We start from the raw sequence: 26705 nt of genomic DNA, 5'->3' as shown, positions 1-26705 counted from the left end.
CACGGGCACAGACTGCACTTTATGAATTAAATGTGGTTAATTAAATGTGGGTTAACAAGCCTCAAATTGTGCGAGTATGATACTTTTTCTTTATAAGTAATTGTTTTTGTGCGTAGACATCACTACAGTACACGTGATACGAAGTCTAGCGCGCGCGAAGCGAGTACACACTGGAACATGTTGGAGCGTTATTTGACGCCGATTTTCTTTTCCTATGTCGACAAGTACGTTAAGAATCTGACGCCGTCGGACTTACGCTTGTCACTGTGGCAGGGAGAGGTCGCTCTCGATAATCTCGAACTTCGTCTTGATGTGCTGGAGTCGGACTTGGGGCTACCCGTCCAGCTGGTTAGTGGAAAGATTCGTCGGCTGCATATTCAGGTCCCTTGGACTGCTCTTAGCTCGGAGCCGGTACGGGTGACGGTGGATACTTTGGAGTGTGTTCTCAAGTGGAAAGATGACGATTCAGATAGCAGGTGTGTGTGTGTGTCTGTCTGTCTGTCTGTCTGTCTGTCTGTCTGTCTGTCTGTCTGTCTGTCTGTGTCTGTCTGCAATAAAACACTTGTGTAATTTTGGATATCCTGTATGTATAATAATACACCACACACACACACACACACACACACACACACACACACACACACACACACACACACACACACACACACACACACACACACACAGAACAAAAAAAAGTTTTATGACCTAGTCCAAACCTCTTTAGATTGACAAGGCTGGTGGTGTAGATTCTTACTGGGATGGTGTCTGTTACTGCTTTTATGTATGTTTGTCACCTCTGCTACATGAACAGACTAACAGAGAGTATGTTACAGAATGTCGATAGAGAGAGAAACTGTGTAAACAGACAGATTCCTTTATTAACAGTTGATGAATCTAACCAGAAATTTTTAATTATGCAAGTCAGTTTATTAGTTTGATACGAATACTCAGAGTACATAATATTATTTAACACATTCTTGAGTTGACTGTGAGAGTTTCAGAACTATGGAATCGTCTTTTTGAAAATGCAACTGGAATTTTCTGGAAATGGGGCTTTACTCACTACTGCACTCATAGCTTATGTAATATCTTGTGCATGCATTTCCTCGCCTTTTCTGTTCTATTAGCATCATTCATTGCAATAAAAAAACTTGTCAGAATTTCTCCAGTTGTTTGGACGGCTGTGATCAATGCATCCATTTCAACCTGTCCTAGCTGTTAATTTATGAGGCATTAGTAATGCAAACGAGTGATTAACTTATGTTGTACCAACAGCCAAATTGGTGTCTGGGGTTAGGAGAAGTAGATGACCTTTCTTCAAATCTCTCACTCTCATCTTCTAGGTGTTACTGATGTAGTTATTCAGTTAATTTGCATAAGTTTGTTAGTGTATAGTAGGGTGATTGGAAGTAGGTGTAGATTACTTTAAACTTCTTGGCTTCTCATCTGTGGTAGTTGTTGTGTCCAATGTCACTTCAAATTCCCACCCCATCATATTCATGTCTCTGACACTCTACACACTCCTTGTAGGTATACAAATGGAGTAGTGGTGTGAGTTGGTTTTACGTGTGAGGAACCTTCTAATCTAATCTTACAGGTCTGTATATCTAATGGAGGGCAATGAAATTTAATACAACATGATGGGTAACATGACTATTGAAGTATCCCATGTGTTAATTGTTTATGAGGCACTTATGGACACAAAAGGAGTAGAGTATCAAGTCAGTGTTCTATGTGTCACATGTTGGCACTTCATGGATTAAGTGTCACATAACCCACTGATTAGTCAAGTGATGGTTTACACTTTGAGACTGAAACTGTAAAGTTAACTGCTGATTTACATTTCAAGTTGCTATAATAGGGGTGGACATGTTTCTCCACCTATTGAACACTTTGTAAGAGTACTGTAAGTGATAACTGGGGTGTAACCTGACATGAAGACACCAGGAGGATATTGATATTCTGTCTTATCTATTTGGTAGTATTGTAGTTGCACAGCTACAAGTTATTGTTTATGATTACCTACAATGCTGTGATTGTTAGGTCATATGGCAGTGCATCATCATCATCCCAAGCTAGTGTCCCACCTCCTGCACCTGGCTACATTCAGAGCTGGACCAATCGGATCGTCAACAATGTTGACATCACAGTAAACAATATTGTCCTCAAATATGTTGAAGAAGACATTGTTCTTTCAGTTAATATCCAAGAGCTGCATCTCTTCACTGTTGACAGTGACTGGAAGGCAGCATTTGTAGATGCATCACAACCTCATGACACTCTAAGAAAGGGGTGTCAAATAACTGACATGACAATATGTCTAGACAAGAGAGATTCGTCGGGAAGGATTCCATTCTACCAGGAGCCCTTGGTTTATAAAACGTCACTCACTGTTAGAATTCTTTATGATGTGAACAGGAATAGAGCTGGAGGATTATCAGCTTGTCCCGGTACGACATATGACATTTTTTGGGAACATTTGGATATCTCTGTTAGCAGTTCCCAACTCCCAATGTTTGTTCGTATTGTTAACCGAGTTATTGCGATATATTATGGGTGTAATTTGGATGGCGGCGCAATGCCTGTTTGCCTACCTGTGTTGGCAGGCTGTGATTCTGGCCATGGATCTCAAACGTCTGCACAAGGGATGCCTGTGAATGCTGCAGAGCAAGGAGGAGCAGGATGGGTGTCATGGGCTTGGTCAGTGGTGGCAGGTTAGTTTTTGTATTTTACTTTGTGTGTATATCACAATGTCATGTTATTGTTGTTTGGTGATATGGTTATGTTTTCGTCCATGCAGGTGGCAAACAAGATGATGGCACCACAAGGCAAAATTCTTTCTTCCTGACGTATGGTTTGTATGTTCATATGGCATCATTCACATACAAGCTGATGGAATCGGCCAGTCCCAGTTCATTAGTGATACAACAGAAATTTACATTTAAGCCAGTTCTGCAACTGCAGATTGAAGATTTTGCGTTGAAAACTGTAATGCAAGGCATTCAGTTCTATGACTTTTCAATTGGTGTTACAAACATAAAGGGAATACACCTGACATCATACAGTCCACTTAATCAAATGGCTTCTATTTCTCAGAAAGGCACACAGACTTCATCCAATGAGGTAACTATCTTTGTCATCATTATATAGTCAGTCACATTTGTTCCTGCTGCATGTTTTCACATGGCTACTTTCTTTCTCATGGCCTGTGGCTGGTACCCAGGAATCCACATTGTTTGTAGATCAGCATAAGCAGATAAATGTTGTGCAGTGTTCTGATAATCAGCTTTTGATTGTTGATAATTGTAGTTAATTACATGACATGCTGCAGTTCATTCATATGGTTTCATCATACATAATTAAACTGAAGAACAAACATATAACAGACTGACCAACACACATAAAACAGCCATTTCTGTGTGTTTGTGTGGTGTTCTCTGAAAAGAAACTCTTTCTGATGGTCAAGTGTCTTACAGCCTAAATTTGTTCTCTTTTTAATGATGCTGCTACTTGTAGGTTAAATGATTAGTATAACTCTTGAGTGTTTGACGTATCTGCCTCTTGGAACCATTCCCCAAAATATCATGTCATGTCACTTGAGTCTCTTTTTATTCGTTATCCAGGTCTGTGAGAAGAGCAGATTTTTGACAAAGTTATGTTTCTGACTTTACAGCAAACAAATTATACCAATTATATGAGTTGAAGGTATTTATTGCTTATTAATTGATAACAAATAGTAGGTGGCATTCAAAGTTGCGCTGAAATTCGGAAAGATGATCGTGCAAACAAGCTTGTTTTGTGACGGTGGCATTTCTCAATGCATGATCTACACATTTCATGACTGTACCAGACAGGTTTTGTCCATAAGACAATGTTAGCATTCTAGCCAGGATTTTTTGCCAACCGTCGTTATGATGTCATTAAATATAATGACATCATCAAAATGTTGACATTGACATATTTGGTAATGACATCATAAAAGTACTTTATCTGTTCCCTACTTGTGTTAGACTCAGATGCATGTATATTAGTAGTAGTAGATAGTTATCCTACGTTCCTTAGATGAGACAAAATACGATAGACATAAACTACAATTTTAAATAGTGCGGTTCGCTAACTGTAGCAAAATGTCAGAAGACTCTATGTAAGTCTTGAAGTTACTGTATGATTGGTAGACTATTCAATATAATTGCCACTCAGATCTTGTTGAAAAGCTCATTGAACATAACCTTGTTGAACATAACACAGACAGACAGACAGATAATACAGTAGATTAACACAATGACAAGTTGGATTAAAACTTTAATTATGAGCTGACCTAAAATTGTGTACTTTTAAAACATGAGATCGAAGATTTTAAACAGTAATTAGTCTTAGACCACAGTCTCATTAGCACTTCTGTGTGTGAAAGGTGAACAGGAATTCACCAACAAGGAAACCATGCACTCTCTAATTAAGATTACCAGATGCTTGACATGAGAATATGTATTGTTCTTAGCACCTTTGGGACCATCAAGACCACTAATGTCTTTAGCTAGATCTGTGATCCCACTCTATAAGCATGCTAAGGCTTTCCAATTTTGTTCCCAACCGTCAAAATGATGGTACTGACGGTACTGGCGAGAACACTGGATTTACTGAAGAGATGACACAAACTGGGGTAGTGGCTACTTCTTGGTGTAACTCGATCTATTATTAGTTAGACTTTCTAATGATGCTGGTGTATGAATGTGCATGACACTGATAAATGCACCGATGAGTGAAGTGTCTTGAGCGATTTATATTCATTTGTGTAGATTGTCTGGTTACAATGTGGTACACGTGATGAGTGTCCAACAAACAGCTCATACTTGAATGCATCTTTGTTTGGTGACATGCAGAGAGGCAGTAGTGTTGATTTTGTGGCATCTCCTTATGAACCACATGATATCGAGGCATGTAGTAGCCAGTTTGCGGCAGTTTGGTTCCAGTATCGAAATACTTTATGTTCTGGTGCACACAAGTCAGAGTCAGGAGACGGAGATACTGCATTTGAATCATGGCTTTTGGACACGGAACGAGAAGCTACTAGACAGGTTGCCATCATAGGAGACACTCAAGTTGTACTGACTCGTCCTGTGAAAGTTCTAATTGACGATTTGATCTTGTCAGGATCTAAATGGAATGAACACTTGGAGAAGGAGGGCGTGACAGGTTGGTGTTTTTTCTACTTCGTGGTTCTTTGTTGCTGTTATGCAGTCAATCTCTCATGTAGTGGAGCCACCTGAGGAGATGCAGCAAGCCCTTAAGCGTTACTCAGCTGCTAACTATGATCTTGATTTGATGCGTCAAATTGGCATTCCTATGAAAACTGTCGAGATCACATGTAAAGGATTTGACATTGTTCTAGCCTGCGGTGCATCTGAAAGACAACTGCAAGACTACTTACCGAGCAACAGAAGTCAAACTCCACAAATACTGTTGCATGAGCTTTCTGTCTACCTGTATATATCTGAGATTCGGTATTCCCTGTCACAGCCAATATATCCTGATCAGCTTAGAGTTGATGGAGTCGAGCCATACAAGCATTTGGTATCAATGCCGGACTCTTTGTCTAGTTTAATGACATTGGAGGTATGTAGCAACAGCTGTGTAGATGGTAGTTCTTGAGAGAACTTACGGTATGTTGTTAGGCATCTCATGTAAAAGTTGCATTTTCGCCAATTTACCAGCAACAAGAACTGGAGAGTCTTGACTGTTCATTGTCACTTCTCTCTTGCCCACAACTACACATTAGAATGAGGCAGTCATTGCTACCACTTGATTGGTCTCACAACTTCATATTTGCTAATGCTTGTTGAAATATTGAATGCTTTTTATAGGCATCAAGCAGGTCAACTGTTTAGTCAACAAGTTGTGAACATTCCCACTCTAGCTTTGGAAGCTAGTGGACCTCAACTGATCTGTGCATATGACTGTTACTCTACTGTTGTTTCAGGTAGTGATGAGATGATTTCATCTAGCAGTCAAGCAAGGGGTGAAACTCTTATGCTACACTCATGTTGACTCTCATTTGTATCGTCAATGTTGTTTGTGAAGGGAGAGAGTCTTGCCTTCATTTAGAAGTATCATCACTAAAATTGGAATCATCTTCATGGTCAGATGCTGTTTCTTACTCATGCAGTGTTCGTAATGTAGTTCTTTATATATCTACAACTGGTGAGGATATTTTGGGCAGAACTGTTGAGCATCCTGCTGATTTTTTGCTTTATGCAGACGAAGTAGAGGCCCGTGCCAGCTATGTTCCACTCGTCTGTGGACCTCTTGTAACTGACAGAATCTACGATGGAGCTTTGCTGAAGGAGAAACTTGGATGTGACTGTTTAAAGAGCAGCATGAACTTGGAAGAGCAGGATCCTGTTTTGTTCTTTAGAGCACACATTCCTATATATGCGGACAAATCTGGTATCTGGTCATACGTTATACATTGTTTGTGCAGAGTGTGACAGCTTTAATATATTTCAGTGGCTTCTAGACAGACAGCAGTCCCACTCTTCATCGTAACAATAAGAGGAATGGCATTTAATTTGGATCCTTTACTACACAGCTGGATCGGTTCATTAGTTTCTAGAAACCCTGGCAAGGATGAAGTGAATCAAGAAAGTTAGTTACTGTCGTCTTTGTTAAACTGTTAAACTTTCAACTGACTGATGATGATGATGATGATGATGATGATGCTCAGATGGTGTGACAGGAGCTCCAAGCATTAATACTGCCCGGTCTGTAGAGGGCAGCTGGTGTCAACACTCGCCGAGGCAAAGAAGCAATGGTGAGGCTGACTCTGGAATGCACAAGAGTCATGTTCATAGTTTTCAGAAGTGGTGGTCTCTGCTGGCAAAAATGAATACCAATGTAAGTGTATTGTTCGATGAATTTTGTTTATTAAAAATGTAAAGATTAACATGTGTAGATAACTGTCCATCCTTTAGTTGTGTTCATGCCCACTGCCAACTGCCCAGGTAAGACTCGGAATTGTGTAAATGCACTTTTTATCTACTTCAAATGCCATAACATTTAGAATGCAGTAGGTACACTATCACACAATTGGAGGTCTGTGGTATTTGTTTTATCTGATAGGATATGATAGTAAGCAATAGACAGCTCAGGGACATGTCCTGTATATTTAAGAGAAGACTGACACCAGCCAACTATGTTACGAAGGGAACTTTTTAGATGATCTGACTGAGAGGACATCTGGTCAGTAGAAATTATTACACTACATGAAACACATCTTCAACCGCCAGTACAATTCTAACATATGAAAATCTATTTTTCCTGCACCATAGACATAGCACCTTGTCACCATCCAGACAGACTATTCAGTGACCTAATTTGCCACTGGCTAACATTAGCGCTCTCAAGTGATTCATCATTTTGTATTCAATGTTGCCAAATTAGTCATTTTCTGATGATTTTTAGTTTGAAATCACTGTAATAGATGATGAATTAAACACATACAAATGATTATTCAAGCAGACACAATTATGACGTGTCTACTAAAACAGTTGAGTTTGTGTTAAGCTCATGACTTTGAGACACTCATTGAGACAGGTTCTTGTTGTGATTGTGATATTTGTATTTGTTTTACAAGGGCTTCAAAGTTTGGGTGATCTGTATTCGTATGATGTTTTGGCATACTACTGTGCTCTTGTTACTCAGTCATCGGGTTGGCCTTCTCTAAGCCCTACTCTTGTTGCCAGCTTGCCAAGCATCACTGTGTCATCATCACAGTTTAAAGATGAATACAAAGACCCATTGGTATTGTCATCAGTATTACAGTCTGACAAGCCTGTGCCATCGTGTACTTTACCGTGGTCAGTGACTTGTGAAAAGTTTAGCATCTACACTCTGCATCCTTTGGAACGTAGTGCAGACACAGCAGCAAGAACTGTGTTAGGGTCTAAGCTGCTGTATTTGGTGGAACCTCTTTCTTTGGACATTGTGATTGCTCCATCATCTGGCCTTGGAAAAACTTCTGAATTGTCTGGTGGTGGCTACATGATGTCATTTGGCCGAGAAGTTACTGTGTGCTGTCATATGTCAGTTGGTACTGTTTTACTAGCAATATCAAGAAAGCAGGTGTGGTGTGGTCAGATGTCTGTGAATGATAGTCTGTTATTTTGTCTGTCTATTTGTTTGTCTGTTTGTTTGTTTGTTTCTTTATTTGTTGTTCATTTCTTTGTTTGTTTATTTGTTTGTGTGGTCAGTGTGTGTGTGTGTGTGTGTGTGTGTGTGTGTGTGTGTGGGCTATTGATTATTTGTTGTTTTAGATTCAAGTGATGAAATGCATAGCTCAAATTGTAGCCAGTAGTGCAGCTCTTGTTACCATGATGACAACACGGTCTTCTCCGGTGGATTCTGGTGCTCATAGTCTACCAAGCATGGGTTCTCGACGTGCATTCTCACAGAGCCCACAGCATACCTTTCACCGTGCAACATCAGAAGTGAGAACGTTTGTGTCAACAGATATTTCATCTTCACATTACACAGAAGCTTCAATTGCACGCCGAATGAAGGAGTCTGCATATTCATTGTGGGTACAGCTTACTATTCCCAAGCTCAGTATGAGTGTCTACCACCGCCTGGAGAGATCCATTGCACAAAAGAAAGAAGAAATAATTTGTGTGTGTGCAGAGCTTGAAGATACTTCAGCATCTGCTGACTTTTCAGATGTTTGTGTGAGTGGGAAACTGAACATTGGTTTCATAGCAGTTAAACACTCGAAGATGGAGCAAGCAGGCAGGTCTGTCTATCTTGCTACTTACCTGTTGTTTGGCATTCTCATTTTGTCTGTTTATTTGACTGCAGTGTACATACTTGCATTCTATTTGCTTATCACCCACTTTCAGACTTCTGTCAATTTCTTTTACTGTTTGCTTGTGTGTGTGTGTGTGTGTGTGTGTGTGTGTGTGTGTGTGTGTGTGTGTGTGTGTGTGTGTGTGTGTGTGTGTGTGTGTGTGTGTGTGTGTGTGTGTGTGTGTGTGTGTGTGTGTTTAGCTGTGTCACATGTCTGTTCTCATCTATTGTAACTGTATGACTATTGTCTATTTGTTTGTTCATTTTCTTGCTCATCTGTAAGCTTGCATCTATATGTATGGTTGCATGCATGCAATGTGTACCTTAGTTCTTTCCTGTTTTCGTCTGACTGATTAATCAAGTTGTACTTTGTTACACGTCTAGCCAGAATAAGTGGATCGATGGACTCTACAGTGGTCTGTTGCTTGCCTCATCAAAGGTATCAATATTTCCTCAAGGCCAAAAAGCTCCTATTCTACCACAGAGCAGAAGCTCTGTATCACTTGGCTTTAGGAGTTTTCCTGGAACAGCAGGAAAGAAAGCTCACACGTTAGAATTAAAATTTGCCCTACTTCCTTTCACAGTAGTTCCTTGGTTGCCTGCATTAAATGCCATCATGGATTCATTTGATCTTTCTTCAAAACAGCAAGATGCTGGCAGAGCAGATGATTCCTTCTCCAGCAGCTTGACACCACCAAGCAGGCAAACGATGCAGAAGCAAGACACCTACTATGAGATTCCTCAGTTGCATATTGATATTGATGATATTGTGGTACTGTTGCCTGTAAACGGAAAAGTGGTCAATGCTGATACAGACAAAGTTGTGTTGTTTCAAGTCTCATCGTTATCTCTTATGCCACGCCCTCAGAACCCAATATCTCGTCCACTCAGTGCTGAGCACGAAGTAGTTTATCTCAAACTCGATGGCTTTTCTTGTGATGAGAAACAACTGCAGCTAAACATTGGAAATATTGAAATGTGGACCGCCGAATGGAATGATGTTGCTCCAAACCTTGTCACAGTTGGTCGTGAAATGCTCTCGAGTAGTGCACTGAGTGGCGGAGAGCAGAACCCGGCACTAGAGTGGAACCTAGCAGGACGGTTAGAACGTTACGTTAAACTGTTTGTCTGAATGCATGCGAATGATTTCTCTTGTCAGCAGCTCGAAGATTGGGCAGTCGACCAGGGTAGTTCCTGTACTAAGAAACGTGACAGTGCAAAGTGTCATTGCTCCTGCAATATCAAGCATAGTCAAAATGGAAGACAGAGTGAGTGTGTAGAGTGTATGTTTGCGTACATCCTTTGGTACATTGTATTGTGTTATAGCCTTGCAAGCTAACATTTGGGCATTCACTGGAAGTCAACCTGTTGAGTGACATAAAGATAACACTCAACGACAAGCAGGTCTTGATGATTAGATTTTAGTGTTTGAAAAACAGTAAACAACTTGTTTCTGCCATTCTTTAGATAGTACTGTTTGTACACTTGCTGGATCAATTGTTGTCATCCAATCGTATTGGTTCGTCTTATGATTCCGATGCGGCCTTGTCTAGCAGTGCAGTCTCTGCGTTGCCCTGTGAGATCTTGGTGACTGCTAGTAAAATATCTTGTGCTGTTTATTCAGTTGTGGGAGAGTCGGCTTTGCCACTTCTTCATGTATCCATTATCCAGCCATCTCTTCGTTTGTCTACGTCGCCTAGTGCTCTAGAGATGAAACTCAATTGCTACAATTGTGGTATTTACACTGGACAGTCAGGCTATTATACAAACCACGAGGATCCATCTGCACTTGATCATCCGAATTGTTTTCCTCGTGTCGTTGTCACAACTCAACCAGGAAAACGTAACTCATCGGGCATTTTGCCATCCTTGCTGTACTTGATGGTAAGCAAGACACAAGACGACTCGGCTGTTATCGAGTGTAAACTTGCGCGACCTTTAATTATTGACGTTGGGTTTGACTTGTTGGTTCGCGTGACAGAGTTTATGCACTCACTTGAATATTTATCAAAAATGAGTTCGACCAGATCTGCTCAGTATGATTCAAGCCCAACAGCTCAACCACACACCATTAGAACTGCTCATCCAACAGTCATAGTATCAACAATTCAAGTCAAGTTGTCATTGTCTGTCGATGTTTCTGCAGTATGTGCAAGTTTCCAGTCTTTCACGGCGTCTTTCTATGGTGGGAACAACAACGATAGCAGACGTGCTGGAACCGCTTCAGTGCAATGCCTATCCATAAAGCTCAAACACAAGTGTGAATCAGTCTATCTTTTGCTGCCAGTTGATATTGCTGTAAATACAGATGTAACCGATGTTGAACAAAGTGGTCTATCATCTATGACTACAACCTTTATGAAAGTCAACTTGAGTCCTGTCGCTGTAAAATTGGAAACACTACATTACCAGTATCTTGATGCAATTATGAATAACACTGCTGTAGATCAGTTGGTCTCTTTGTTGTCTCAGAAATCTCACAAAAGTGATCACCATGATGCCAGTTCAATCGGTCAGCAGGATGGAATCAGGTGGGAGTCTGAAGACGACATTCGGTCTGGAGCACTTGAATATGTTATTCAGATGGCTGAGGTAGACAGACGTCCAGAAGCCGGTCAAATAGTGTTTTTGTCGGGTGTTGAAGGGAGGTATCCAGCGATGTCTTGGTGTTACGCCGAACCTCGTGCATTGTCAGCTATACAAGCACTTCCACTTCCCATGTCCTCTGCTAGTGAAGTCTCACTGGATTTACAGGATGAGGAGCTACATTGCTTGCTACGTTACTACGATGTTGCTAAGCGATCTTATGTTGATGTTCTCGATTTCTATGTATCACAGACAGACATAATTGATGTCGAGCTGCCAGAGAATGTAGTTGCAGCCCATGAGTGGCAAGTAGTTGTGTCCAATTATTCTAATGGTGCTGCCATTGATGCCACTGTGGAGGATGTCAGACACTTGTTTGTCTCTCCAATGGCACTTGCAGGGTGTCTGAAGATCAACTCATACTTTTCGACTTCGCTTGTTCCTTCAGTGAACATAATTTTGGATGTTGGTCGAGTTGAAATCAAACTAATGAATTACATCACCCAGCTAAAACCATTGAAGACTGAAGATGCTGTTTTTCAGTTTGACGATGCATTACCATGGGAACACGAAGTTGCTTGTGTTCGACTGGATGACATGCAGCTCCATGGTAAGTTTTGGCTGGGAAGTCTCAGGCAGAATGCAGTCATTCAGATAGATACAAGGATGCAGATTGACTACATCGACTTTGGCTGTTTGCAATGGCAGTCGTTTCTCAGTCCATTTGATGTTCACATTCACTACGCTTGGAAACCTATAAGCCCCTCATCAGTCTCGTCGACTACACAAAGCAGCGTGGGCAGTAACTTGGCGGTCAGTGTGGAGTCAATGGCAATCAATCTTGCACAGAGTTTGGTTCATACAACAGGCAGGCTATTAGTTGCTTGGCAGTGTTGTGGCTCAAGCAGTGTTGCTATGAGCCAGTACTTTATCTGTAATAACACAACAGAATTGTTGGAATTTGGCGAGACAACGTCAGCTCAATTGATTGCAGTCAAATCAGGATATTGTCGTGCATATTTTTGGAGCTCCGAATCGTCTCGTCATTTGAGAGTTCGAATCGCAGGGAGTAAAGTCGGTCATTGGTCTGAACTGTTTATGGTTGAGAAGAAGTCTACGTTTGCTGTGGAGATACCAGGGAACAACAACAGGTCGGTGATGTTGACAGCTGCTGTCAGTCTTGATGGTGCAATACGCACTGTCGTGTTTACTGGAACACTGCAGTTTGTGAACAGCCTCAAATGTGGCATTGTACTTCGTATTCAATCAGATAGGCATAACTCTCAAGAACGAGAGATCAAACTACAAGGGCAGACCAAGAGTCTTTCAGTGATAGAAACTAAGACTGTGAATGTGGCTGTTCGACAGGATCTCGGAGAGTCTACAGATGCAGAATGGTCAACCCCAGTCCAGATCCAACTGCCAGCATCTTCTCTTGTCTCAGGCACTATCACACTCCCTGTTCGTATCAACACCAACCAAGTCGTTGGTCACTACATAGCATTCTCAATCATTCCACCAGTAAATGAAAAGACATCAGCAAATCACACCCATCAAGTAAACCATGCTCATGTTCACTTTTCATCTATTTTAACCTGTTTGTTGTTGCAGTTTGTTCTCTTGCCAATATTCAGAATACAAAATTTCTTTCCCGATCCGGTCATTGTACATCTCGCTGAGGCAAAGGCAAACAGTCGTCATCAAATGAAATATGTAGTACGTGGACGAAACCAGACGTTTGATGTCCCCTTTGTTGATGCTAATCGAAGCTACGATCTGTCACTACAGCTGAGGTGTGGAGTACTTGATTCTTAGTTGTCTCATTTAGTAAAGTTTGGTGTACTTATAGTGCAGCAACACCTCCTTCTGTGGAGACGTTATGCATCAATGTCTCTGTAGACAAGCACAAGTGTCAGCAGGTGTCTCATTATGATATCGACAGACTGATGGGACTTTCAGATGAATGGCCTTTTCTCAGCTCTTTGACTACGTATTGCTTAATCGTAATTGGTTTGGTTGCTTTTATAACCTGCTTTGTGTTTGCTACAGGCAAAAGAAGTTGATGTACATGACCACTCCTGCTGTTCCTTTGCCTACATTTGTGGAGTACGGGATTCCCAATAAGCCACTACTGGCCTCTGTTGCTGCTAGAGTTTCTAAGTTGGCTGTGTGTCCATGGACGACTGTCATTTCTCTTGAACCTCCAGCCATTATTACAAACTGTACACAGCATACGTTTGTAATGCACCACTGTGGTTTCAACCAGGCTCAGAAAGTCGTTCCAGATGAAACGATTGCTTTGTTCTGCAAGGTCAAACTTGTCTTTGGGTTTAGTCGGATTTAATAGTGTGAAATGTGTGCTGTGTAGATCCCCTTTCGTTTGGGTCTTGTTGAGCAAGTGGATGGAAATGAAGTTTATCAGTGGTCTGAAACAATAGACACTCTGCTACCATCACGACCAGTCGGTCGCATTGTGAAACCGATCGTGATCCTCTCCGGGAGAAAGGTCATAGATAATGCAATGGTAGGATATTATTAACTGTGTGTATAGACATTTCTGTCTATGATGCAGGTATGTCATCTCGTGATGAATGAAAGCTTTCATGAGGACATGCTTGTCTTGTCAGTGTCTGATGCAGTGCAGATATGTAACATGAGCAACATACCCCTGACTGTCGCAGCAGTCATTGGACATCCAGAAGATGTTCAGGTGATTAGCCCATTGCTCTACATGGTTAGGCCAAGTTTGTCTTTGCAAATTTGAACACCAAAGTCCAGTTGTGTTGTTTGCTTACAATTTTCGCCACTGTAAATATGTTGGTCTAGTACTATATTAAGCATTCCCATCAGATTACCCCATTAAATAGGAGCATTAATGTACAAAGAATGAGAAGTGAGCATTGCCAAACACGTGCTATCTCAGTCAGTTGGTTAAGTAGCAGTAGTGATTTATACATCACTTGTGAGTTTAGACTGGCAAGATTTTAAATGTGTGCTAAGTAAAACAATACAGTCGGATGTCAGTTACCCGAACGTTTTGTGACCCAACCCTGTTCATAACTCTGAATATTTCAGATGACTGATGTTAACTCTCCTTGCACAGAAACAGGTGTCCCTGGACCTCTGAGGCTGTCCATACACTCATTTCAACCGACATTGAACAACAATTGCGCAAACACCCAAACTTGACTGCACTGTGTAAGGTAATAATGAGAAAGTAGTTTACCATAACATTATGATATTAATTGCTTGACATCACACCTTATTGCGCATGCTCGTAAAGGTTTACAATGCGTATTTTTAGAGGGCATCCAAGGCACTCTGGGTTGGGTTAACTGATGCATTTGGATAACTGACATCCGACTGTATATGGCTTCTGTACTGAAATCTGTGAGTCTCAGAGTTGTTTCTGATATGGGACAGAACAAGTTATATGTGGATTGTCAACAAATTTTGTCGTATTATATATTGGTACATTATCGAGGGTGACACTGATTGGCCTCAATTCAGTAATGCCATGTCATTCTAAGATGTGTTTGTGTCACTGTTGTTTTTCATTGTGATTACCCTTTTGGACAAATGGATATACTTTTTGTTCAAACATGAGTTTGAATTGTATGGAGAGTTTTGCTCACCTGGTGTAGTATGTGTGATGTGGTTTAGGCCCCCGCTGGACTAAGGTTGTCCAAACCTCATCTTACTACTTTTTGTTAATAAATTGTTACAGTGTAGGTCACATGCTACAGTATGTTGTGGCTGATGGTTGTGTTTCTTTAGAGTGATCTGATTGCGGGTAAGTTCTTGTATGAGACACAGCAGTTGGCTTCAGGATCGTCATCATTTGAGTCTCTGCAATTCAGTTTTATGTGCAGTCCAGTGCTGAGTGATGAAAACAAGGAATCTCAAATGACTCAAATTCGTCGTTTGCCATGTCTCAGCTTCTCATCATCTGTCAATGGTTGTCTATCAGATGAGAAACAGTCATGGAGTTTGCCGGTATTTTTACGGCATCCGGCTCTTCGTCGTGTGGCAGTATCGGTATTTTACAGGTCAGATAATCGGCTTGTTTCTCTAGCACTTTCATTTCGGACAGATGACATGGGCCTCGTGTATGTGACTGTGAGCAATGACCTCCATCCAAGGCTCATAGTCAACAATTATTGTTCTATGGCGATAAAAGTTGCTGAATCATTGCCTCAGCGATACATAAAGGCCTTTCCGTCTGCAGCTGTAGTTGAAGATATTGTTGATCAGCAGCTAGCTAAACTGCACATCTCACCAGGAGCTTCTACCGTCTATGAGTGTCCCACGTGGGCTACAGCTTACCTTCGAAAGGCAACTGTGGAGCACAACACTCACCTTCGATTTCTGTTTGCGAGTGCAGACACAGGCAGTTTTGGTCAGATCTGGAGCAAGGCAGTCAGCTTAGGAACATCAGTTGAAACTGTTACTGTTTGTGACACACAGAATATTTCCATACGTGTGGTAAAAACTGGAACTTGTTGGCATGTGACAGTTTTAAACAAAGAAGAGCAGAATTGTAGTCACCATCAATTACAACAGCTTGTGAGGGCTAAGACAGAGACATCAACACCACTGCACATTAGCACTTTAGTTGAAAGCATCTGGGTGCGTGTAATCGATGAACTCTCTGATGAAGGAGACAACAGTAGCCACAAACAATGCGACGTTGTTGCATTTTCTGTGGACTTACTTCGAGCCAGTTTTACATCTGATGTGACGAAACCTGGTTATTCTGTTTATAAGGCTGAAATCAGTATTCAGTCTTGTCAACTAGACAACTTGCTGAAGGAGCGGCATTTTGATTTCTCTGTTGTTTTATATCAGCAGAGACAGCAAATAACTTCCGGTGAACACAACAAAGACAGTCCTTTATTAACACTCTGCACCTGTTTGAATGCGGTGAGTGGTGGTATATCCATGCAGTCGGTTAAGTTCACTTTGCAACCGGTTGTAGTTCTCTTGGAGGACACATTACTGTACATACTAATGGAAACGGCTCAGTCATTGTACAAAGCAGCACTAACGTCTATGTCAGTACATCATCTGCCGTCATTGGATAGTGTCGGACAGACGTCTCAATCAAGGATGTTGTTGCAGCCGTGTGATGTTGTATCTGTGCCACTAGTTGTGGACGAGCTTGATGTTTCACCGTTGTCTGTGTTTCTTAGCTTGAGAGCATCACTGCGCTTGTTCTTATCATCAGATCATACACCTCTCAGTTTTGAAAACCTGTTGATGAAGTCGGTGTTCACGCAGTCGAGTGTCTTTCGAGATGCTTTACTCAACCACTATGGTGGTGGGATGTTGAGTAAAGCTGGCTGGCTTATCGGATCGTTGGAGCTGCTTGGAAGCCCTGCCAGTCTTTTGTTGAATACCGGAGCTGCTTTTCGAGATCTTGTGTATTTTCCATATGAAGGTCTCACAAGAGGTCCGCGATCGTTTGTGACAGGCCTTGGACATGGTGCAGCTTCATGTGTGCGGCATCTCTCGTCTGGTGCTTTGTCATCAGTTACGGGTCTTGCATCAAGTATATCTCGTAATGTGGAACGTTTGTCTCTGGATCAGAGGCACATTCGCATGCAGGAGGAGCAGAGGACACGGCCACCACAACATCTTTCCACTGGTCTGATGCAGGGTTTTGCAGCATTGGGTCTAGGTGTTCTCGGAGCACTTGCTGGTCTTGTAGATCAACCATTGCAGAGCCTCGAGAACATTGATGTGTCATCTCCGAGTCAGGCAGCAAAAGATGTTGCAGTGGGTGTTGGTCGAGGGTTAGTTGGTGCCGTAGCAAAGCCAGTTGCAGGAGCTATGGAACTGGTCTCACAAGCTGGCCAAGGACTGCTCAATTCAGCAGGGTTGTCTGAAGCACCAAAGAAAAGAAATGCACCTGTACTTGTCCCTGGTTTGTCTGCTCGTACCCAGAGATACTTGCAAACTGATGGTGAGACGTTGCTGTCTGTACATTGCCTGTTTGAAGGCTCTCATAAAGAGAGTGGCAATTTTCATTGTGCCGTACTCACCAGGAACACCCTGTGTCTTTACAAGGGCATCAATGAGTTGCCAAAAGTCTATCCCTTGATTGACATAACTTTGATCGAGGACACCTCGCACTCTCAAGTTGTTTGTGTTCTTCGACGTCAGGCAGTAGCTGATGGGAGTTGGGAAACGGAGGAAACATTACCGGTTACAACAAAAGTTGAACGGTTTCTCTATTCATCTTCTGAGCAAGACGAGTGTGACAAACAAACTTCTTTGATTAGCCAATCTCTTTGCATGTTCACTGTACCCGACAAGGCAGATAGACATTTGCTGCTAACCTGTGTACATGCTCTTCAAGACCAGTCTTGAATTGTAAGACATCGAAAATAGATATTTGTTGTGTATACCTACCAGAAATACGTAATATATATTGGACAGCTGTGATGTTTGCACACACGGGACAGAAGCAAATTGGTCATATTATGTACTCTGAGGTCCGTTGCGTTTTCTACCCAGTGGAAATAACGACTAGACATCAACGCAGTATTGCCAGCCCACAGGAATATGTAATATCTATATGAATGATCAGTAAGTTATCAGTAAGTTATCAATAAGTTATCAGTAAGTTATCAGTAAGTGCCACCCAGGGTTTTCACGTTAGAGTGCATGTTATGAAAAAGTCAGTCGGCGTTAATTAAATAAAGTCTTTGAACGCACTAAATAAAGTATTTTCTAACGGAGACACAAAGCACGTGACACGAGATGTGTGCATTGAATATCCTAAATATGGCCTATGAGAACTACTGCAAGGGCGTCGCTGGCAACTTGGGAAGGCCAGCTGCCGGGTTTAGCTTGTCTGAGACCTTGCTTACTGTTTAGGGCCGGGCCACATGCGTGCACGAACTAATGATGGGGTCCCTAGACTATAGAAGTAGAAAGAACTAAACTCGTACATGTAGTTTTGGGCTGTTTGCATCGTGCACTTGTACGGAAAGCGATTGGCCGACTGAGAACGCATGCGCTTCGTGTATGTTCGTTCACAATGGTCGTTTGTTTTTGCCACTTGTCGCTTTCAACTTTCCAGTGCCAGTGTGTGCATCTGTGCAGAGTTTTGTGGCTATAGAAAAATGGGTTGCTGTTGTTCGAAATCAGACAACAATGGTGAGAAATTTATGCGCGCACGCTAGGCTAGTCTATGGTTGCATGTTTGCCTAACATGCTAGATGCACGCATTTTCGCATTAATTTTTTTGCGTAACCATCATCATTTTTGAGTTTTACTTTCAGATGTTGAAGGTAGTAAACGCCAAAAAGGCAGAAGGTTAGAACTAAATGTTTGCACTAAGCATATTTCTTGTACTATACGCTTGTCGAGGCGTCGGCGTTGTTGGTTTCGTACCCTAGCAACGTCGAAGATATAATTGTCTAACGCGCGCTATTTTGACAGAAACCGTGCTCGGCAGCAAATCGCTGACTGTTTGGTTGGTTTACGGTTATAGACGTTTGACGTGATATAGACGTAAATCGTTGACGTTTTCGTGTTTAGAATTCACCGCAAACAAATATCAGCAGTAGAGAAGATGTAATTGTGACCGTTGAAGACGATGACAGACAAACTTGTACACAAAGTGATGACAACAAACATCAAGAATCGCAACGGTCAAACCTTGAAGAAAAATTTCAGCAAGAGGAAGATAAACTAGAAGTAGAGGAACGACAAACGAAGGAATCGTTGGAAGGAATTAGGGAACAAGAAGAGAAAGATGAAATGAAAGAAGAAGAAGAATTGTTAGGAGAAGAGGAAAATAAGCCAGAGAATAGAGAAGCGAGAGACGACGTTGAAATTGCATCTCGAGATGTCGAGAGAGAAACGATAAAAGGAAAAGAAGAACGAGAAACAATCGGATCGATTTCTGAAGCGTCAGCGGTCATCAACAAGCAAATCCTCAATCTATTGGTGAAGAAGAGAAGAATTCGAAGCAAGACAGCACATCCTCGTCCGATGTCGACAATCGAACGAAGCAACAACTGTCCGACTTTGATTACATGACTGCCAGTCCAGTCGATATGTCATGTTCGAGTGCAACGATTGGTAAGTTGTCGTCTTGTCTCTAGAGTTTTTACATATATATAAATATATATATATATATATATATATATATATATATATATATATATATATATATATATATATACATACTGTCTGTTTAACCGTATGAATCGTCTTCTCTTGCCATTTAGCAATTTTCAATGTTTTATCTGATATGTTTCTTCAACGTCCCAATCCATCGTCTGATAAATGTTGTCTTAGTCCAGGAGAAATAACGTTGGAATGCAATAAACAGGTAGAAGGAGAAAGTTGTGCAGCTTCCTCCAACACGAGACCTGATGAAACGGAACGTGTAATCGATATTGCAAGTTAGTTATAGAAGATTTATAATATAGTGGTGAATTGATGTCTTGAGATTTAGATTGTTTCTCTACTAGATACAAGAACTGAGAATAGAATGAGAAAAATAAGAGTGTGTGAAAGACTTGTTGATCAGTTTCTAGCAGCAGCTGCGCCAAATACCATGGACGACATCGAGACTGGTGGAACTCTTTGCGGAAAAGAGGTGAGTACCGAACATTGATCGCTTGTGTGGTGCGTGCGTGCATGCTTGCGCGTGCACGACTGTTTGTGTATGTTCTCATGTATACAAGCGCTGATTGAGTATACATACTATACATTGACTTTTGACTATTTGTAGATCAATGGAGTGTTATACGTAACTCATATTCTCATTCCTAAACAAACGGGAAATTCATTTTCCTGTACAACGTATGACGAGGAAGACTTGGCGTATTATCAACTTGAAGTTAACCGAACCGAAGGAATCGTGTTTACAGACCCATCCTTCTCATGGCTGTTTTCTGTCAAGTGTTGACCTTCGTTGTCACTACTCGTATCAGAGACTGATGAAAGAGTCAATAGCTATCGTGTGTGCTCCAGAACGGTAAGAGTGCAGATCGATTTACAAACGACCTTGAGTTGGGAATAACGTTTGCATGACTAGGACTGGATACTTTACAATGACTCGACGTGGAAAGGACTGCATTATACGTTGCAAGCTTCCAGCACATCAACTGCATCAGCACCCTGAACGTGAAATGTGTCGTCTATTTACGGTACTTCTTGTTAAATGTGTGTGTGTGTGTGTGTGTGTGTGTGTGTGTGTGTGTGTGTGTGTGTGCGTGCGTGCGCAAAGGTGCGTTCTGCATAGTCGTCTGTATGAAAGTCGTAGACGATATTTGTGTTTTAGGATGCCAACACGTGACATTGGATCAGACAAGACCGGGAATTCTCGTAGACCTTCGATGAGAACCACGCAGAAGCTGTAAATGATTGGCTAGAATTTATCCTAGTTGAGCCAAAGACATAATGTTGACTGTATAAAATGTATGTAGCACTTCAATTAACGTGTGATATAGTAGAGCAAGTATTATAGCTGTGTAGAGTTACAGTGTAGTGTAGTATAGAGTCTAGTGTATAAAATGTATATTAGAGTAAGTTCAGGTAAAAGGTACAGGCAAAAGTTCATATTTCCGATACCAGAAATAGTATGTACAGTACTGTTTAGATTTGACACAAGTGACGTAGAGATAACTCGAACAAATTGGTTGTTGCGCAAACGTTTGGATATCTCAACTATGCACAACTGCATTCAACAGTATTCCTTCTGCAGGATGGATATACAGTCTCAGTTGGTGGGCTCATTATACTCTTCACAAACAGATGCACAACTGCTACAGACTAAAATGGGAGAGTCGACCTATGGACGATCAATATAGTGGTCCAACTTCCGTGTCTGCACTTGACTCTTTCTTACGAGCGGCCACATGTGGGTAAAAGAATAGAGAGAGAGGGGGGGGGGGTATATCGTTGCAGACATAGCTAAGATTTACCAAACAAAAACTGCCTTTGGCGTATTTTCATAGCGTTTAGCAGCCTCGATCCTCTCCTCACCCAACAGTAGAAGAAGCGTTTCATCCATGATAGAGAGAAATTAAGCGCAAGGCAGTGCGCAGTATACGGGTAAAGCAAATAAAGACGCTCCCCGCCCACAAATTAACTTTGACCAATCAGAAATGACTACGCAACACTACCTATTATAATAATATAATAATCATAAAAATATTTGCATCGCACACAAGAATCTGGTGCAAACAACATACAGCTATGAACAACTAGAGTCCATTCAATAGATGGACTCAGAAGTGATAGGCATGGTATATGGCTTCCCTACCCCTCTACCCCCACCCCTCTACCCCCCTACCCCTCTACCCTCCTCCCGTCGGCCTGATGTTGTGTTTTGTTAAAGGACTACGTAGGCTTCACCAAAACCCCGTTGCATTCCCAGCCTGTGTACACGCAGTAATCACAGAAACTGCAAACCATAGTACTGCTCTGTGATTAATCCACACAGGAGGCGTGGCACATTCCTGGAGTGTGACATTGTCAGCCAGCCAGCCAGCCAGTGCTCCATAAACACAGCCCACAGACCAGAAGTCAGTTCACCCCTCTATGTTTTGAGTAACTATACTCACCAAGTCTTCTAACTTACAAAGTCCCATTTCTCATGACTCCTAGTTAATGATAATGCACCATTATAACGCTATATATTATACCCAAGGCGTAGTCTAACAATCCTTTCATCAGAAAGGACATCAGATCAAGAGTGGTAGAGTTTGACTACAGTACTCACAATGGTCATAATGAATGCACAAACAATGGCAAATGCAAAGAAAGATGTAGAGTACCGAAAGCCAAATGAAGCTGTCAGAGCTCCACCAACAGGCCCAGCCACCGTTCCTGAGAAATATGTTGCTGCATTCCATAAACCTGTTACAGCCGCAATCAATGAGATATTCTCTTCATATCCTCTTGAAACAGCAGTGGCAGTCATGTCTATAGGTGCAGCGAGACAGAACCATACACGTTCCCAGTCCAATTAATACCATTGAAAAATACACAAGCCAAGGCTGAAGTGAGAATGAAAATACAAACGATGGACCAACCAACATCATTCCACATCCTCCAATCAGTAGTCCTATAATCATTACAACTCGTGGATTAGTGGCGTCTATCACTACACCTATAACAATTGATGATCCAACAAATGCTATTCCAAAGACGAGAAACACCAGTCCAATTTGACTTGCTCTCCAGTGAAATGTGTTGTAAAGAAACAGAGGAAAAGAAACCTGAACAAGTGTCATAGCTGCATATGCAACAAAACTGTTCACACAGACTACCAGTACTGGCATCATTTTTAGCAGCCGCCACATGGGCGTTTGATTAACAGTAAAACTTTGTTCAGATTCCACATATGTGTCTGAAGGAAAGATGAGGAAGAATGGAATTAATAAAAACAATAGACTTCCAAAAACAACATAAGGAAAGGCGAAACCCTCACTATCATACAACAATCCTCCAAGTGGTGGACTAGTAAGAAAACCAAGTCCAAGAGTGAGCGATACCACAGACCAGGCTGTTGCAATGCGTGTAGGAAACATCCTCACAAACACAGTTGTACAAGTTGTACGAAAAGCAGCTTGTCCACATCCCATCACAAAATAGATGACTGTGCTGAGCCCAATAAATGGTTTCCATAAACTTATATCATCAACAAATCCAAAAATTACGCTAGAGCCCGCAACAAGAAAACTCCCGGATAGGAGAAGAAACTTCACACCGATCTTGTTCATGTACGCTCCAGAGATAAATGAACCAATGCATACAGCCAACTGATTGCCGCCTATGTACACACCAACCTCCGTGTCTGCACTTGATCCTTTCTTACGGGCGGCCACTTGCGGGAAGAAGGAAAAAGACAAACAAAGGCAAACAAAGATCACGTACGAGCAAATAAGCAGCAGTGCCGCAAACGCAAACTGCCATCCACGTGATACTACAGCTGGAGTATTTTCAAGACGTCTACTAGATTTAGCAGCCTTGGTTCTCTCCTCACCCGACAGCAGAAAAAGCGTTTCATCCATACTAGAGGAAGGAGCAGGCCGAAGGTGCAAACTATCACGTGCTACAAAGGTAAACATCCGCGGGACGGAAGTAGTCCAATTAGGAACTACATGTACTAGTAATTACTGTAGTTGCTGCGTAGCCTCGCAAACCAGGCTCTTCCGCGCAGTCGCTGCACGTGAATCACACGAGGAAGAGTTTTTGCCGGAATTGCTCTAGCGCGTAAAGTTAAGCCCGGTTCACAGTACGACGCTGGCACGAGCGTCGTGCGAGTGTCCTGGACGCTGACGATGAGCGAGCGTCAGCGTCACACTGTGAACATGTCAGCGTCCGCGACACTCGTACGACGCCCGCACGACGCTAGAATAGAGAAAAGTTCTAATCGAGCGTCCTAGCCAGAGGTGACCAGCGTCCGATGACATCACGTGCTCCGTTTCAACCAATCGAAAGTCAGTCACCGGACGTATTCGGGATATTCTATTCGTTCACATGGCAACCATCATTGATTCGTCGATGGAAGTGTGTGCGTGGTTTTCCCTGCGTTTGGCAAGTTTAGTCAAAGGAGTACAAGAACATAATAATAATAATTTATTTTTAAAACACCACATCTGGTGTAATTCCCTCCTAGGAGCAACCTAAAACATAAACTAAGAATGAAAGAAAAGGCTTGATTGAGACTACGGCGCAGCAGTGCAACAAAAGCAAAACGTCGTCGTCCATGTCTGTCGCGATACATTGTACACACGTGGTTACTTTGCAGCGCCAGACCACTGTCGCTGTGTGTTCTTTTTGCGATGGACGCTCGTCAGACGCAATACTGTGAATGGTCCAGCGCCAGCGTCTTCGCTGACGCTCGTGTGAGCGTCCTTGTCAGCGTCCAGGACGCTCGCAGGACGCTGTGCCAGCGTCGTACTGTGAACCGGGCTTTAGTCTCGCGTCCGGAATGTTGAGGGCGGGGTTAAGGTCTGACTACGCGAGACTTCGAGAGCAACATAGTGACGCGGGGCCCCGGATCCGGTTTCATAGCTTGATAAGGCTAATTCGATTACCTAAGTGTGTAGGTATGAAAGTTGAGTAACACGCGACATCGCTTCACGCACTTGCGTGTTTTGCGCGAAGTATGTAGTTAACATCATCGTTCGCTTCTAGCTAGAACATGTACACTGTACGTCTAGATTCTGCAGTCCTTTCAGCATTCAGTTTCCCAAAAGTCCAACTCAACACTAACTCCCCGTATGTTAGGTAACAGTAGAGGAAGTCTCAGGCTATCAAGACGAAACAGAACGAGAAGAGGAGTCCGAAATATCAAGCAACTACTTGCGAAACAAGAGCAACTGTGAGTTAATGTCAAGCAAGCGGACCGTTTAGTGACTTTGTTGGCTACTTCCTCAATTAGCAGCATTCTTGTTGTAAGACCATACCTTCTTAATTAGTGAGTTTATGAACCCTAACGACTCTCGATATACAAAAGCCTTATCAAACCGCCTGTGTAATAAATACGTCGTCGTTACCCAAACTACAGAAAATCTGGGAACTTGCGGTTTCGAACGATACCAAGATCGTCACTGTCTGCCCTGTTGCTCAGAAGTTATTACAGATTTTCAAAGCGCAAAGTCAACGCGAACAGAAAGTAGTTCTGCTGCTCGGATATATTTCCGAACAGGATTCGTGTCGAATATAGATGCCGAGTTCGATACACCTGTTACTTCCTCGCAACGGCAGCAACGTCTTTGAAGTAACGCGGCGTCCAAGTCGAAATGGCTTCAACCAATCACTAATCCAATCAACAGTATTTTTGGAAACGTGACACTCCGTTACATTTTCTTTGTCTTCAACGGGATACTAGCTTTATATAACAATCAATAGTCACGAGATAATATTGACCGGGATATAACTCTGAACGAAATTCTTCATGAGAATTTTGTCAGGCTGATAATTCTTCAGAGATACACTTAATGATAATAATTAGAATGGGATACTCATGCAGCAACATATAAATTTGTATACATTAGGATACTCGATTCTTGCTAATTTCTCAGAACGGGATATTGAACGGGATATAACTCTGAATGAGAATTCTGTTTGGCTGCAAATTTTCGGAACAGATAATAATGCATGTGAACTGATGCGACAACAGAAATTTGCATACAATGTTAAAATAATTAAATTTATGAGAATTTTGTCAGGGGCTGCTAATTCTGTAAATGGTATCTACTTCATGACCAATAATAGGAATTTATTAGCCATTAGAGTAATACTAATAATAGCTAATCTGCCTGTGCAGACAACGGAATGGTGGCCTTGTACTCAATACTTGTAAGTAGTCATAGAACACCTTAGAAAATCTACCCACCTTGTAACACGAGAATTATGGTTGGAAGTCCTAGAATCTGCAAGACTACAACTATCCGAAGTTAGAGTGTAAAAATATATACTTCGACCTTGCTTTCACAATTTGGCTACCAAGTTTCGAGCACTTCTATCCGATTTCGTTAGGAGAATTTAACATCAATCGTAGAGCCTTGCGTACCCAGCGATGTGTACGACCGAATCGGTTTGCACGAGTTGTTACTAGTCATGTATATCTGGAATTATAAATAATACCATCTAACACTTTTCATATTTCCGCAGACTCGAGGGGCTGAGCACGTAAGCAGAAAATAATTCTGGAATTCTAGTACACCTAATAGTAGTAATTTGGCGTATTGGACTTCAGCGCGCTTGGTACCCATGGACGGACATATTGCGCGCGATATAATTTTTTCGCCCAGAGGCCATACAGTTTCCTGTATGTGTTCTGTGCTAAAACTAAGGTGACGACACGTGCATGCGGTACAGCAGCTGAACGAGGTTTCAGTAATTACCTAGATATGAACTTCGTACTGGAATGTTAGATGAAAGCAATGCATGCATGGCCATTGGTCTTGAAGAGAGATCTTTTTATAAGTTTCCTGTTGTAAACTTTGTGTTGATATTAAAAGATATCCAAATACAGTACACTACACGTTGCTCTGATCACGTAAAATCAACATAGCCCGGATTGACTTGCTCAACTTAACTAGTCAGTTGGCGCCAATGTCCATTCTGTCGCCAGAACTTTCCAAGTCTTGGGCGACAGTCCTCAAAACGTTCGACACCCCTGGTATCCGTGCGTTTATGGGTTGATTGAAACGTTATTGGGAGAGTACACATCTGTGGGAGATGCAAGAGTGCAGAGGGTTAGGTCCAGTGTTTGAAACATTCAGTAATTGGAGTCTGTCTCT

General features: G+C 41.9%; 3 protein-coding genes across 3 annotated transcripts; 2 read left to right on the top strand and 1 right to left on the bottom strand.

Moving 5' to 3' along the window:
* Nucleotides 1-169: 169 nt before the first annotated feature.
* LOC134179615 (intermembrane lipid transfer protein VPS13B-like) lies at nt 170-17883 on the top strand. Its single transcript, XM_062646551.1, has 23 exons — nt 170-476; nt 2044-2714; nt 2801-3123; nt 4797-5193; nt 5255-5613; nt 5673-5806; nt 5862-6016; nt 6079-6444; nt 6505-6642; nt 6722-6891; nt 6950-6998; nt 7631-8128; nt 8344-8782; nt 9220-9936; nt 9998-10103; nt 10162-10239; nt 10303-12978; nt 13033-13214; nt 13271-13411; nt 13471-13732; nt 13790-13927; nt 13994-14131; nt 15199-17883. The coding sequence occupies exons 1-23, from the start codon at nt 178-180 to the stop codon at nt 17791-17793; spliced, it is 11031 nt and encodes a 3676-aa protein (XP_062502535.1). The 5' UTR covers nt 170-177; the 3' UTR covers nt 17794-17883.
* A 2051-nt stretch (nt 17884-19934) lies between these two features.
* On the top strand, nt 19935-21049 carry LOC134180508 (STAM-binding protein-like A). The gene is made up of 4 exons (XM_062647677.1): nt 19935-20038; nt 20174-20419; nt 20480-20591; nt 20726-21049. Exons 2-4 carry the CDS (start codon nt 20247-20249, stop codon nt 20738-20740), a joined length of 300 nt encoding a protein of 99 aa, XP_062503661.1. The 5' UTR covers nt 19935-20038; nt 20174-20246; the 3' UTR covers nt 20741-21049.
* Nucleotides 21050-22071: 1022 nt separating this feature from the next.
* Nucleotides 22072-23462, bottom strand: LOC134179614 (MFS-type transporter SLC18B1-like). The gene is made up of 2 exons (XM_062646550.1): nt 22400-23462; nt 22072-22305 (listed from the first exon to the last, which is right to left on the bottom strand). The coding sequence occupies exons 1-2, from the start codon at nt 23460-23462 to the stop codon at nt 22136-22138; spliced, it is 1233 nt and encodes a 410-aa protein (XP_062502534.1). The 3' UTR covers nt 22072-22135.
* Nucleotides 23463-26705: the final 3243 nt, after the last annotated feature.

This window comes from Corticium candelabrum, chromosome 5 (assembly GCF_963422355.1).
Source record: "Corticium candelabrum chromosome 5, ooCorCand1.1, whole genome shotgun sequence".
In the NCBI taxonomy this organism is placed as follows: domain Eukaryota; kingdom Metazoa; phylum Porifera; class Homoscleromorpha; order Homosclerophorida; family Plakinidae; genus Corticium; species Corticium candelabrum.
The sequence above is the reverse complement of the archived record's forward strand: the minus strand, read 5'-3'. Positions and strand labels throughout refer to the sequence as shown.

What these genes read in the sequence shown, in the direction of transcription:
- LOC134179615 (XM_062646551.1), top strand. Translation starts at nt 178, where the DNA reads ATGTTGGAGCGTTATTTGACGCCGATTTTCTTTTCCTATGTCGACAAG. An exon ending in TATATATGCGGACAAATCTG is followed by an intron (nt 6,445 to 6,504) that starts GTATCTGGTCAT and finishes AATATATTTCAG; the next exon opens with TGGCTTCTAGACAGACAGCA. An exon ending in TTTCTCAGCTCTTTGACTAC is followed by an intron (nt 13,412 to 13,470) that starts GTATTGCTTAAT and finishes TGTTTGCTACAG; the next exon opens with GCAAAAGAAGTTGATGTACA.
- LOC134180508 (XM_062647677.1), top strand. Translation starts at nt 20,247, where the DNA reads ATGACGAGGAAGACTTGGCGTATTATCAACTTGAAGTTAACCGAACCG. An exon ending in ATCGTGTGTGCTCCAGAACG is followed by an intron (nt 20,420 to 20,479) that starts GTAAGAGTGCAG and finishes TTGCATGACTAG; the next exon opens with GACTGGATACTTTACAATGA.
- LOC134179614 (XM_062646550.1), bottom strand. Translation starts at nt 23,462, where the DNA reads ATGGATGAAACGCTTTTTCTGCTGTCGGGTGAGGAGAGAACCAAGGCT. An exon ending in ATTAATTGGACTGGGAACGT is followed by an intron (nt 22,306 to 22,399) that starts GTATGGTTCTGT and finishes CGGCTGTAACAG; the next exon opens with GTTTATGGAATGCAGCAACA.